The sequence below is a fragment of the Enhydra lutris genome, unplaced genomic scaffold (genome assembly GCF_002288905.1).
Source record: "Enhydra lutris kenyoni isolate GAN:26980312 unplaced genomic scaffold, ASM228890v2 scaffoldscaffold24, whole genome shotgun sequence".
Lineage (NCBI taxonomy): Eukaryota > Metazoa > Chordata > Mammalia > Carnivora > Mustelidae > Enhydra > Enhydra lutris.
The window spans coordinates 24,464,664-24,479,608 of NW_019154108.1; the positions used below are offsets into that span (position 1 = coordinate 24,464,664).

At 42.5% G+C, this 14,945-nt stretch overlaps 1 protein-coding gene across 2 annotated transcripts in view; it reads left to right on the forward strand.

Moving 5' to 3' along the window:
- Positions 1–10,100, forward strand: part of LOC111150755 (quinone oxidoreductase-like protein 2) — a 29,279-nt gene extending 19,179 nt beyond the window's left edge. For both annotated transcript variants that reach the window (XM_022508341.1, XM_022508342.1), the window contains one exon: positions 8,831–10,100. In XM_022508341.1, coding sequence (XP_022364049.1) covers positions 8,831–8,899 — 69 coding nt within the window. In that variant the 3' untranslated portion in view covers positions 8,900–10,100. The remainder of the gene's footprint in view (positions 1–8,830) is intronic.
- The last annotated feature ends 4,845 nt before the right edge of the window (positions 10,101–14,945 follow it).

The window sequence follows — 14,945 nt, forward strand, 5'->3', positions numbered from 1 at the left end:
GAGGAGAGGGCGAGGGAGAAACAGACTCTCTGAGCAGGGAGCCCAACATGGGGCTCGATCTGAGGACCCCAGGATCATGACCTGAGCTGAAGGCAGACACCTCACCAACCGAGCCACCCAGGCACCCCACCCATGGTTTTGCATATGTCAGTAATTTGTTCTTTTTTTTTTTTTTTTAACTGCTGAAGAGTGTTTCATTGTGTAGGTGTTCCACAACTTGTTTTTTCATTTATCAATTAATAATTTGATTATTTTTAGTTTTTGGTGATTACATACAAACCTTGTATAAACATTCACATTCAAGTGCTCTGCAGACTTTTTTTTTTTTTTTTTTTTTTTTTAATTTTAGGACTGGGATTTCTGCATCATGTGCTAACCATATGCTTAACTTCTAATAAATTTGCATAGACATATAGTTGGCTTTATTTACAGAGCAGGTTTATTCCCCCCAGTCTCCAATGGCCCCTAGTTAACATCATTAGATAAGAACGTCAGTTTATTTTATTTTATTTTATTTTTTAAAGATTTTCTTTATTTATTTGACAGACAGAGATCACAAGTAGGCAGAGAGGCAGGCAGAGAGGGGGGTGGGAAGCAGGCTCCCTGCTGATCAGAGAGCCTGATGCAGGACCCTGAGATCATGACCACTGAGCCACCCAGGCGCCCCAAGAACGTCAGTTTAAAGGAGATCTATGCAGAATCATACAAATGCCAGTTATCGATGCTTCTCAGGAAGAGGCACCCTTGACTGTGTCCGCTGCTCTCTCTTCTTGCCTTGCTACAAGTGTTTCCAATGCCGTCTCTACCACCCAGGTTTTGAAGACACGGCCACTGTTACTGCATTCCTACCAAAGCCCACATGTAGCATCTGGGTTTTCTATTTCTTGGCATATTCTGGGTGAGACACTGGTGCTCCAGCATGCATTATCTTTTTGTACGCTGGGGATTTTGTTTGTAATGATTTGCTACTATTTAACGTTTTGCTATATTTAACGTTTAATGAACTACCAAGTGAGTTTCAGGGTGGTGGTTTTATTTTTCATCCCCACCAACAGTATTGTTGGCCAGAATTTCATACTGTCAGGTCGTTTTCCTTCATTTTAGCCCTTCCAGTAGGTATCTGGTGGTATCGGATTGTGGGTTTAATTTGCATTTCTCTCTTGAATAATGATCTCGAGTATCTTTTCATATGCTTATTTGTCAGCTGTGTCTCTTTTTTGGTAAAATGCATTGACTGACTTCTCAAAGAAGATTCATATCAACTTGTAATCAGAGCAATGACATGATAAATATAATTCAACTGGGACTGTGTATCACTAACTAAACATTTTTCCCTTTAAAAACAAGCCCACTGAGTCTGGGTATATTCATTCATTCATGAGTTCATTTTATTCATCAGCTTTCATGGGGTACATTCTGTATGCCAGTCAATAAAAACTAAGACTTAAGGAATTTGTTTTGTCGGGAAGCTCTCAGGACAGGGTTATGATGGGGGGAAGGGATGGTTTCTAAGGAGCCATGAGTCAGCATCATGTATTTCGGGAGCTATAGCTTACTCTGATTAGTCCTGCTTGATAAGCTAATTAAAAATTCCAGCAGCGGAACCCAAAACAAAAGCAATATCCTCACCCTGCCCCCAGATTCCGGGTTGCATATCCCCAGAGACAAATTTAATTATGGCTTCACCCTCGGTGGGGAGGGTTCTGGGAACAGCCTGTGGGTCTCTCTGGGGATGGGCATGGAGCAGCCAGCCTCCCTCTCCGGGGAGAATGCAGAAGGAGGAAAATGTCCCCAGGCATCTGAATTAGCTGTCAAAAACTCTGGTCTCAGGCCCTGCACTTCCCTTCTTAGTTTCTCACTCAGAGCCTTATCACACTTACTAAACATTCAGTTCTTTTTTTTTTTTCCCCCAAAGATTTCATCCATTCATTTGACAGAGACCACAGCCGGCAGAGAGAGAGGGGAAAAGCAGGCCCCCTGCCGAGCAGAGAGCCGATGCCGTGTGGGGCTCGATCCCAGGACCCTGGGATCATGACCTGAGCCAAAGGCAGAGGCTTTAACCCACGGAGCCACCCAGGCAAAAAAACTTATGCTTTCCCCCAATGTTATCTTTCAGAGAAGTGAGGTAAATGTGTGCTGCATTTTTATAAATATTTATATGCAAAATGATTAAAAAGAAGCTCTAGCATTGAAAGGGACAACTTTCTTTTTATGTCAAGATTTGCTTGTTAGGAGATTCCTCATTTCTCTGGGATGCCAGGTACAAGAAGTATCACTCTCTCGAGTCATGCTTGCTTTCCCGAGTATTTTCTGTCGTAGGGCTGTGACAGATCTCTGGAAACAAGGGGCTTCGAACTGACAGGAAGAGATGCAGCTGTGAGTCACCTGAGCTGTGCCTCCAAGTGAGGGGAGTGATGGTGATCGACAGGGCAGGGATGCGTATTTCAAAATGTGCGTCTTAGACCTCTTCCCCCTCCTTTGAGTAGGTCTAAATTTGCATGGACTGGAAAGGTCTCTGTAAGGCACAAAGACCCGCAAGGCAGATGTTTTTGAAAACGGATTTTGTGCTGCAGAGAATTGATTTGTTTGACTGATTGATGGGTTTCTCTGCTTATTTTTATTTAATTACTTTTTTCTATGCTTTGGGGGAAGGATTTCAAGGGGGAAGGGATGGTTATTCAAATTTCTTATTTCAGCGCACATGTGCATTGTTGGACCATCTTTTGTTTCTTCGTTAGTGTATTTCTGGATGTCCGTATTTCCTTATTCCCTTTATCCTCGCTGCCCACTACCATCCTCCCCTCTTTCTCCTCTCCTCAGACTCACTCTCTGTAGTGTGTTGGTACATGTCCTTGGATTTATATGTCCTTGTAAAACATATCATTTTTTGTATGCCTGTTTATTTTTTTTATTTTTATTTTATTTTTTTATATATTCTTTTTTTTTTTTTTAAGATTTTATTTATTTATTTGTCAGAGAGATAGAGAGAGTACAGGCAGGCAGAGTGGCAGGTAGAGGCAGAGGGAGAAGCAGTCTCCCTGCGGAGCAAGGAGCCCGATGTGGGACTCGATCCCAGGACCCTGAGATCATGACCTGAGCCAAAGGCAGCCGCTCAATGGACTGAGCCACCCAGGCATCCCCAATGGTCGTTTATTTTCAAGTTACACGGATAAATAACAGCAGAGGGTTGTGCTGTAGACCTTATTCTATTTCTTCATTTCTCACTCAGTGCTGTCTTTTTGAGACTCACCTCTGTTGCTGGTGCTGTTTCCAGTTCATTGCTTCCCACTGCTGCCAGGGGGGCCGTGGTGTGCCCCTGCCGTGGTTTACACCTCTGCTTCCCAGTGATGCACGCTGGGGTTGACCTGATTCCCTGCCACCGTAATCGGCACTAGCGTCCGCAGTCTCACAGTTGGGACTTGTGCAAAGTTGCTTTGGGAGTATTTTCCCGGGGGTAGGGTAGTTGGGTCACAGGATGTATGCATATTTAATTTGACAGCAAAGTGCTCTCCAGGATGACTTGATCAGTTTATGCCCCCTGCCAGCAGTGCCAGGGTACGTGCCAATTCTTTTTTCACCACCCTGTTGCTACATAGCATTGTCCTACTTTCTGATTTTTGCCAAACCAGTAGGCATTAAGTGGCATGTTATTATTTTAATTTGCATTTCCCTGATTTCTAATCAATGTAAGCATCTCGTTATAGATTTGGTAAACATTCGAGTTTAGCAATTTAAAGCCTTCATGCAGTTTTCTACGGGGCTTCCTGCCTCTTTCTTACTAATTTGCAAAAGTTCCTTGTGTAATCTGTCGTTTGCAGATTTTAATGTGTGTATGGAGACCTGGGGATCTTGTTAAGATGCAGATTATGATTCATTGAAGGTGGAAGGGGGTTCAGGATTGTGCATTCCTTTTTTTTTTTTTTTTTTTTTTTGGTTAAAGATTTTATTTATTTATTTGACACAGAAAGATCACAAGTAGGCAGAGAGGCAGGCAGAGAGACAGGGGGAAACAAGGTCCCCGCCAAGCACAGAGCCCAGTGCGGGGGCTCGATTCCAGGGCCCTGAGATCATGACCTGAGCTGAAGGCAGAGGCTTAACCCACTGAGCCACCCAGGTGCCCCAAGATTGTGGATTTCTTTCTTTCTTTCTTTCTTTTTTTTTTTTTAAGATTTTATTTATTTATTTGACAGACAGAGATCACAGTAGGCAGAGAGGCAGGCAGAGAGAGAGGAAGGGAAGCAGGCTTCCCGCTGAGCAGAGAGCCCAATGCAGGGCTCGATCCCAGGACCCTGAGATCATGACCTGAGCTGAAGGCAGAGGCTTTTTTTTTTTTTTAAGATTTTATTTATTTGACAGACAGAGATCACAAGTAGGCAGAGAGACAGGCAGAGAGAGAGAGAGAGAGAGAGAGGAGGAAGCAGGCTCCCTGCTGAGCAGAGAGCCCGACTTGGGGCTCGATCCCAGGACTCTGGGATCATGTCCTGAGCCGAAGACAGAGGCTTTAACCCACTGAGTCACCCAGGTGCCCCAGATTGTGGATTTCTAATAAGCTCCCAGATAATGCAGAAGCCTATGGTCCTTGAACCACCTTGTGAGTAGCAAGGTTCTGAACGTTAGTTTGAGACTTTGGAAAAGTCTGTCCTTCCGAATTTGTCATTTCTCTATCACCCGTGTCTCGATTTAATGTAATCAAACACATTGATATTTTGCCTTGTGGGTTAGTGCACTTTGGGACATGTTTAAAAAGTTCTTTTTCATATCTGGGCCACAGTGATCTTCTCTATTTTTCTCTACTAACTTTTTTTCTATTTTTAAAGATTTATTTATTTGAAAGAGAGAGAGAGAGAGCACTCATGAGCAGGGGGAGGGGCAGAGGGAGAGGGAGAGAGAAAATCTCAAGCAGACTCTCAACGGAGCATGGACCCCGATGCGGGGCTTGATCCCAGGACCCTGTTCATGACCTGAGCTGAAATCAAGAGTTGGCTGCTTAACTGAATGAGTCACCCAGGTGCTCCTCTCCACTAACATTATACTTGTATTTTACACTTAAGGATTTAATTCATCTTAAGTTACCTCTGTATTAGATATAAATTAGGTAACCAAGTTTTATTTTTCCCCTTGTAGTGATCTAGTTATCCTGGACCAAATAGTTCATTGTTTCTCCATTGATTTGTGGTGCTACCTTCAAGTTCCCAGATACACTCTGCTTTCTCTTCTATTTCTTCAGTTCAGATTTCTGTTCCTATAATAATATAATACTGTTTTTTATCTTTATAGCTTTGAAGTATGTGTTAATATCTGGAAGTGTCACTCTTCCACCTTAGTTTTTAAAAAATTTGATTTAGTTTTTTGTGAATCTTTATCCTTTTAGGTAAATTTTGTGGTTTTTTAAAAAAAATTTATTTATTTGAGAGAAAGAGAAATAGCGAGAGAGAGAGAGCACACAAGCAGGGGATGGGGAGGGGAGAGGAAGAAGCAGGCTCCTTGCCAAGCAGGGAGCCCAATGTGGGGCTCCATCCCAGGACCCTGGGATCATGACCTGAGCCAAAGGCAGACGCTTAACCCACTGAGCCACCCAGGCGCCCCTGCATTGGCTTTTTAGATTAATTTGGGGAGGTATTGATATTTTTATAATGTTAAGTTGTCTTATTTCATAAACAGGGTTATATTACCATTTATTCAGATCCTTCATGTTTTTAAGTAGATTTTAAAGTTTTTCTCCATAAAGTCTTGTGGATCATTCTTAGTTATGTTAATTATAGTACTTTACTGTTTCTGTTGCCTTTGAGAAGACAATTTTATTTTTATTTTTATTTTATTTCTGTTATATTTCCTAGTTGATTATTTTGATACAGAGAGATGTCAGTAATTTTTGTTAGCCGATCTCATCCCTTACAATCTTGCTGATCTCTCTTATTTGCTTGTCCATTGCTTTGGTTGGTTTTTCTATGTAGATTATTATATGTAAATAATTACACTTATATTTTCCTCCATTCTTCGCATTTTTCCATTTTAATTTTTTGCATTTATTATTTTTTAAATATTAAGAGACTGTGCTTTTTCAGCACTTCTAGGTTTATAGAAAAATTCAACAGAAAATGTAGAATATTCTTATATATTCCTTCTCCCACCATCCAGTTTCCCTAGTTAACATCTTTTTTTTTAAAGATTTTATTTATTTATTTATTTTAGAGAGGGAGAGAGAGGCAGAGAGAGAGCACAGAGGGAGAGTGAGAGGGAGAAGAGGCTCCCCACTGAGCAGGGAGCCCGATGCGGGTCTCCATCCCAGGATCCTGAGATCATGACCTGAGCCAAAGGCAGATGCTTAACCAATTGAGCCACCCAGGTGCCCCTCCACTGGTGTTGACATCTTGCATTTGTGGTACATTTGCTACAATTGATAAACCAATATTGATACATTATTATTAACTGAAGTCCATCGCTTACATTAGAGCTCACTCTTTGTGCTATACAGTTCTGTAGGTTTTGCCAAAACAAATGTGTAGTGCCATGTGTCCATCATTACAATATCATACAGAATAGATTTACTGCTCTAAAGAATCCCCAGGGCTCCACATATTCACCCCTGCTCCTCACCCCAACCCCTGACCGCCACTGATCTTCCTACTGTCTGTAGAGTTGCAGCCTTTCTCGAATGTCATATAGCTGGAATCATATAGTATGCATCCTTTTCCGACTGTCTTTTTTACTTAACACTGCACTTAAGATTGTCCCATGTTTTTTCATGGCTTGATCGCTCATTTCTTCTTATCACAGAATAATATTCCTTTGCTCGGATGTACCACAGTTTGTTTACTCATTCACGTACTGAAGGACATCTTGGTTGCTTCCGAGCATTGACCATTGTGGATAAAGGTGCTATAAACGTTTGTGTGGACCTAAGTTTTCAGTTTATTTCCTAGGAATGTGATTGCTGAATCACATGGTAAGAATATGTTTAGCCTTGGGGCACCTGGGTGGCTCAGTGGGTTAAAGCCTCTGCCTTCGGCTCAGGTCATGATCCCAGGGTCCTGGGATCGAGCCCTGCATCGGGCTCTCTGCTCTGTGGGGAGCCTGCTTCCTCCTCTCTCTCTGCCTGCCTCTCTGCCTACTTGTGATCTCTGTCTCTCAAATAAATAAATAAAATCTTAAAAAAAAAAAAAAAAAAGAATATGTTTAGCCTTGTGAGAAACTATCAAATTGTCCTCCAAAGTGGTTGTACCATTTTGTATTCCCATCAGCAATGAATCAAAAGTTCCTGTTGTTCTAGATCCTTGCCAGCATCTGCTGTTGTCAGGGTTCTGGATTTTAGCTGTTCTGATAGGTGTGTGGGGGTATTTTGTTTCTGAGTGCATTGTTCTAATGACAGATGACATTGAACATCTTTTCATGTGCTTTTTGGCCATCTGTCTGTCTTTATGGATGAGGTGTCTGTCCAGATTTTTTGCTGCTTTTTAATTGAGTTGTTTGTTTTCTTATTATTGAGTTTTTCAAAAATCAAGATTTTATTTTTAAGTCATCTCCACACCCAAGGTGGGGCTTGAACTTAGGACAAACCCAAGATCAAGAGTTACACACTCCACTGACTGAGTCAGCCAGGCACCCCATCTTATTAAGTTTTGTTTGTTTGTTTTTTTAAGATTTTGTTTATTTATTTGACAGAGAGAGAGCACAAGTAGGCAGAGCAACAGACACACAGAGAGAGAGAGAAGCAGGCTCCCCACTGATCAGGGAGCCCGATGTGGGACTCTCTCCCAGGACCCTGGGATCATGACCTGAGTTGAAGGCAGAGGCTTAACTGACTGAGCCACCAGACGTCCCTTATTGTTGAGTTTTAAGACTTCTTTGTATATTTTAGATACAAGTTCTTTATGAGGCATGCATTTTACAAAGATTTTTCTCCCAGACTGTGGCTTGTCTTCTCATTCTCCCGAGGGCTTTTTGCAGAGCAGAGTTTATAATTTTATGATGTCCAACTTACCAGTTTTTTTCTTTTATGGATCGTGCTTTGGTTCTCACTGCCAGATCCAAGGTGATGTGGATTTTTTTTTTCCTGTTTTCTTCTGAAACTTTTATAGTTTTGCCTTTTACATATAGGTGTAAGATTCATTTTGAGTTAATTTTTGTGAAAGATGTAGGGAGAGCGTCTTGATTGATTTCTTGTGCATATGGATGTTTAGTAAGTTCTAGCACCATTTCTTGAAAAGGCTGTCCTTTCTCCATTGGATTCCCTTTGCTCTTTTGTTAAGAATCAGTTGCCTGTATTTGGTTGGGTCTGTTTTTGGGCTCTAATCTGTTCTATTGATCTGTTTATCTGTTCTTTCACCTGTATCACACTGTCTTGATGACTGTGGCTGCTTCTTTATTTATGTTTTATAACCTTGTACTTCTAGAAAAATAGGATTTGAGATAGATTGCAATTTTGGTTGCACTGGAAACAGGACAATTTTAATAAAAAGATAAAAATTGCATAATATTAAACTATCGATTCTTCTGGCAGGGGCTGTATTCTTTCAAAAACTAGAACACACAGAAGTATTACCATAGAGTATGGACAGCCCTGAGGACTTTTTACCTGGTATCATTTATCTGACAACATTGAAAACCATACTTGAGACAGAAAAATTCCAAGGTTGGGTTATTCTTAAATGTTATTTTTTCCCCTTGAGTTTGTGGTGATTAATTATTTAGTTAGTATTGCATAGTCAGCTATATATAGTTCATTGGAGACAGTCTTAATATTTGAGCTATTTTAAGACTCAAACTACCAGCCACTATTTGTTGAAATATGCAAGTGTGACCACATTTTTTTTTTTTTTTAATTTTTTAGGTCAATGATGCCTTCCTTCATGTGATACAGCGCAAATCCACGGGCAAGGTGCTTATCTCCCTTAAATAAATCCTCACCTCAGCAGTCAACTCAGAGCGTCCAAATCCAAACTCATCATCTCTCCAAAAAACCTCATTTCCTTCCTGTGCTTCTAAAGGTGTTACCACTTTCCTTATTAATCTGCGTTCAAAATCTTTGAGGGTTGCCTTTGATTCTGTTTTCTTATTCCTCTTAATTAGTGTGACATATGCTTTATTGCCCTAACTTGGATGTCTTTGGGAGTGAAAGGATGCTATTAGTCGTTAAACCAGGAAGGCAGATGTGCCAAGCAAAGTGGGATGTCTGGTCGTCCTGTTCAGAAAGCATCAGTGCCCTGGTTCTGTTGTCCCCACCTCTAAGATAGCTCTGACCTCTATATCCTCTTTCCATTCTGCCTAATTATGTCTCATCTGCTAATTTCAGTAACTTCCTCACTGGCTTTCCCACCTTTAAACTACCACCACGCCTCCATCCTTGTGATACACTGTTCCCATGTGACCTTTCCAAAGTACAGCTATGTCTTTGTTTTTACTCAAAACCTGCAATGGCTTCCCATTGTCTACCTGGCGGAGTTCAGACTCTTCGAGCTAGCATTCTTTAATGTCCTCGATTTTGCCCCGCTCTACTTTATGTTACATCCCTCCGGCCCCTCCGTCTGCACTTACATTTCCTTCCAACCCTCCTTTGCTCTGCTGCAACAGTTTCCTCTACTCCCTTATCTCCGTCAAACATAAGCCCTCCTGACCTCCAGGATTGACCTCTGCCACGAACGAGGCTGTCACCTCAGGAGGGTGGTCATTTCTTCTTTTCCACCTTCCTGTAGCTTTTCCCCCAGGATTTGTCACATTCTGCCTTGCACCCAAGGGAACAGCTGATCTAGTAGAATGAACACAGCATTCCGCATCTAAGATGTGGGTTTGAATCCCAGTCTCGCCACTTTGGAGGTTGTTACTGAAGGTTCGCAAGAACTCCTTTTCTCACTGTAAAGTAGATGTTACAATATCTACCCCATAATGTTGCCATGAGCAATACGTGCAGTGATTGGGCAAAGTTCCTGGTGCATGGTGAGCTATTAGCGGATGCTATCTCCTTTACTTCTTTCTTTCCTCCTTCCCCAATGTTCCTCGAGAGCAGGTACCATGCCTGAATCACCTTTGTACTCTCACAATTCCTAGCACCATGAGTGACCCTTATTAAATACTCAATAAATGGAATTGATTTTAAATTATCTGCAAGTCTAAATTGTGGGAATAAGTACGTAAGAATACATCACCTTGGTAACCACCCAAATGTCCATCAGCAGGTAAGTGGGTACACAGAATATGGTAACACCCAAACAATAGATTGTTATCTGGTCTGAAAAAGAAAGGATGTTCTGACACATGCTACAACAGAGATGAACCTTGAAGACACTATGCTAAGTGACATAAGCCAGTCACAAAAGGATAAAGGTGTATGATTCCACTCATAGGAGATACTGAGATGATTCATAGAGATAGAAAGTAGAATGGTAGTTGCCAGGGACTAGGGGAGGACACAATGGGGAGTTATTGTTTAGTGAGAACAGAGGTTCAGTTTGGGAAGATGAAAACATTTTTGAGATGGATGGTGGTGATGGTTGCGTGAGTACGGATATGCTTAATGTCACTGAACTGTCCATTTAAAAATGGTTAAAATCATTGTTTTTAAAAAAAGATTTTATTTATTTATTTGACAGAGAAAGATCATAGGCAGAGAGGCAGGCAGAGAGAGATGGGGAAGGAGACTCCCTACTGAGCAGAGAGCCAGATGCGGGGCTCAATCCTAGGACCCTGAGATCATGACTTGAGTTGAAGGCAGAAGGTCATCCCACTGAGCCACCCAGGCGCCCCCAAATCGTCATTTTTAAAAAAAGATTTTATTTATTTGAGAGATTGAGTATAAGCTGGGGAGAGGAGCAAGAAAGAGGGAGAAGTGGACCCCCGCTGAGCAGGGAGCCCAACGCAGGGCTTGATCCCAGGACCCTGAGATCATGACCCGAGCCAGAGGCAGATGCTCAACTGACTGAGCCACCCAGGTGGTCCTAAAATGGTCATTTTCTATGTTACATATACTTTATCACAATAAAAAAATGTTTTAAAAAACACAACGTATTACCCTCACATCTAAGTGAATCCGTTCAGAGAAGAGAACAGAGAGTGTGAGTAGAGTGCCCTGCTCAGGTTGAAGTAGCTCCAGTCTCTGCCCACAGTCTGTGCTCTGTGAGGTGAAGTCCTCTAATTTCTCCGTGCTTAACTCTCTTCTCTCCTCCTTCCGCTCCATGATGATAATTCCCCCAAAGGAGAGTGGTGGGGTGGTGCGGAAATGGACAGCGGACACCACAGGGCTGGGTGTACTTTTTTAGTCTCGATGAGGTCTTCTTCCAGTGAATGGGGGAAGAGGCTTTGTTTGCTGATAAGCACCTCAGGCCGTTTAGAAACAACTCTCTTCTCAGGATCTCCTCACCAAAAAAGCTTTGGGAAAAAACTGAATTGTAAAATAGGAAGTGATCATTTGGGGAAAGGATTTGAAAGCAAGAAAGTAGCAGAAGGAGGGGGAGGGGAAACCACCCTTGCATCTGTTGCGGGCCCACGTCGTGCTTCTGTGAGGCGCAGGCCCATGTTGCACCTCTTACGTGCTTTCTGGGAGCTGCCTGCCCTGAGTTTCCATTTAATGGTATGCCTCTCCTTACCTGCTTCCCCCCCAACCTTATTTCTTCTTAAAATGAACTATTTTATATTTAAATGAAAGTTTGTTTTCAAAAATATCAAGACACCAACTCTGAGTCTAATTTAAAAATTTCCTGACACCCTGTGGGATAATTGAAGATGAGCTGGACAGATCCCAGGAGAGAAGAGAGAGGAATCAGGGTCGGGAAAGGTACACAGGCCCAGCTGGGAGCTACCTTTCCCTCTGTTCAGAGCTGATCACTAGGTGTCCCTGGCCATAATGATCGATTGTCCTCAGCTCACTAATGTCAAAATGACTTAGACTGAAAGAGGCAGTCATTAAGGAGAGCGAATTTCTTTGTGTTTAACAAGTATTGGTTAGAACCCCTAATGACCTGCCCTCTGCTTGCCGTGTCCCTGCTTCATTGGAATGATTTGATTTGAAAAGCATTCGACTCCTATTTTAGTCACCGTTTGGTTGTTCCACCATCTGAGCCATTAGTCTGGAAAAAGAATCAGTGCGGCTCCAAGAGACAGCATTTATTCCATATTCACAGACCTTCCCCAGCTCTTCCTCACAGGCTGGCTGCTGGAGAAATCACGCCTACGCACCTTCCTCTTCCTTGTCACTAACCGTGGGTCTGTCCACCTGCACACACTTCTCCCAGCAACCCAAGGGAGGTTTTGTGCTATTAGCTGTGGGGTCATCTTGTCCACACATCGCCAGTGTATCTGTCCCTGCTCCTTCCACAATCTGTGTGACTTTAGGAAGCTAGCTTGTCTCTTGGCGCTGTGGTAAAGACCATGGAAGATTTATCTATTATTCAACAAGCGAAGAGAAATAAAGGTGTCTTTGCATAAGCACTTGTATTCAACAAAAAAAAATGAACCTTAGAAACATTGACGCTATAATTTCTTTCACTTATTTTCTTTCTCAGATCATTTAAGTGAATCGAAGAGCAGTGATTTTTTAAAATATTTATTGTTTATAAAAGTCATGTGAAGGGAAGACCCAAATTAAGCAAACGAATGCTGGCATGTCTAATTATTCTCTTCCTTTGGCATCTTTGTCACAGGCTATGCTAGACTGAAGTTCCGAGCTACGGGTGTGCTGGCTTCTGGAACTGTGCTATTGTTGAGGAACCCTGTACAAAGTAATTGTTATTATTTTTATTTTTTGCTGTGTTTAGAAACCATTTCCTAAACTTCAGGGAATTGCCTCATTATTTTTAAAAATGGTATTGTTAAAATCATTACAATGATACCACATGGCCATTGAAAAAAGTCAAAGCAGCAAGAGATTTATGAGTAGAAATTGTTCTCCTATTTTTCTCTAACCTGTCTTACTCCCATTCTCCAGCGAAACCAGGGTAAGCAGTTGGTTGCTGGTGTTGTAGGCCCTTTAAACACATACACACATATAAATGCACACAGAGGGTTTTTTTGTTTGTTTTAAGATTTATTTATTTATTAGAGAGAGAGCGAGCACATAGGGTGTGGTGGGGCAGAGGGAGAGGGAGAGGGAATCCGAAGCAGACTCCACGCTGAGTGTGGAGCCTGACATGGGACTCAATCTCATGACCCTGAGATCACGACCTGAGCTGAAACCAAGAGTTGGATGCTTTTTTTTTTTTTTAAAGATTTTATTTATTTATTTGACATAGAGAGACACAGCAAGAGAGGGAACACAAGCAGGGGGAGTGGGAGAGGGAGAAGCAGGCTTCCCCCTGAGTAGGGAGCCTGATGTGGGGCTCGATCCCAGGACCCTGGGATCATGACCTGAGCTAAAGGCAGACGCTAACGACTCAGCCGTCCAGGTGCCCCAAAAGTTGGATGCTTAATCAACTACACCACCCAGGCACCCCCAGAGGTTGTTTTTTTGTGTGTGTGTGTGTGATAAAGATAGGATGTAGGGGCGCCTGGGTGGCTCAGTGGGTTAAAGCCTCTGCCTTCAGCTCGGGTCGTGATCCCAGGGTCCTGGGATCAAGCCCCACATCAGGCTCTCTGCTCGGCAGGGAGCCTGCTTCCTCCTCTCTCTGCCTGCCTCTCTGCCTACTTGTGATCTCTCTCTCTGTCAAATAAATAAATAAAATCTTAAAAAAAAAAGATAGGATGTAAAAAAATAACTAATCATAGTTTGCATACTGTTGTGTGATGTACAGCTTTTAATCAATACTATGTCATGAACATCATTCCATATTAGTAAATATAGATGTCTCATTTTTTTTTTAAAGATTTTATTTATTTATTTGACAGAGATCACAAGTAGACAGAGAGGCAGGCAGAGAGAGAGAGAGAGGGAAGCAGGCTCCCTGCTGAGCAGAGAGCCCGATGCGGGACTCGATCCCAGGACCCTGAGATCATGACCTGAGCCGAAGGCAGCGGCTTAACCCACTGAGCCACCCAGGCACCCCATAGATGTCTCATTCTTGTTAACAGCTGCTTATTAGGGTTCCATAATGAGGATGTGTATCATATGCAACCACTTCCTTATTAGTGGGCTTATTAATTTATTCACCTTGATATAATAAACAGGGCTGTGCCTCTGTGTGCCAAGCTCAGCGCTGTGCAGGAAATATACAGTGGAGAGCAGAAGTTTACAAATCTAGGGGAGACAGACATTAATTAAAATCACAAAACCATGTCAAATGAGTGCCCTGCAAAATATAATGGGGGAAGATAACTCAGGAAAGTCAAGAGAGGTTTCCCTGAGGAAAGACCCTTCAAACTCTGAAGGTGGAGGCTTCTGGAACATTTAATTCTAGGAATTTAAGGAGGCAGGAAGAAAGGGAAGAATGTTCTAGGGCCCTGTGGCAAATGAACGCATATGTGAGAAGGGCTAGAAGAAGAGGAGGGTGGCTGGAGTGGGTACAATGGAAGCAGGTGTCGTTGAGACGAGGCTGCAGGCAGGCCCGGATGAGGCAGGAACCTGTGGGCCAGTTATGGGTTTGTGCCCTTACCTTGAAAGAATGTGATGCCATGACGTGCTTTAAGCAGGGGTGGGGTAGGGGTAACATGACCAACATGGCATTTTGGAAGAACTCTCCTAGCTGTGGTGATGAGAGAGTATTGGAGAGGAGTAGACCAGTTAGGAATGCATGAAAGTTAAATGGGAGAGGAGGGTATCTGGGACTAAGGAGCTGATGATGGGGAAGGAGTGAAATGGACACAACAGAGAGCTCTGCAGGAGCTCTGCATACAAACAGGGTTGGTGGAGGGGAGAGGGAGGGAAACGTCAAGATGATTCCTAGCTACCTGGAGAGTATTTGAGAGGAGGAACATCAGAAGAGAATTGGATTTTGGCAGTGGCAGGGGATATGATGGGGTCAGAAGATGAGTTTTTGTACATATTGAGACATCCAGAGGTCAACTATGCAGTTTTACGTACT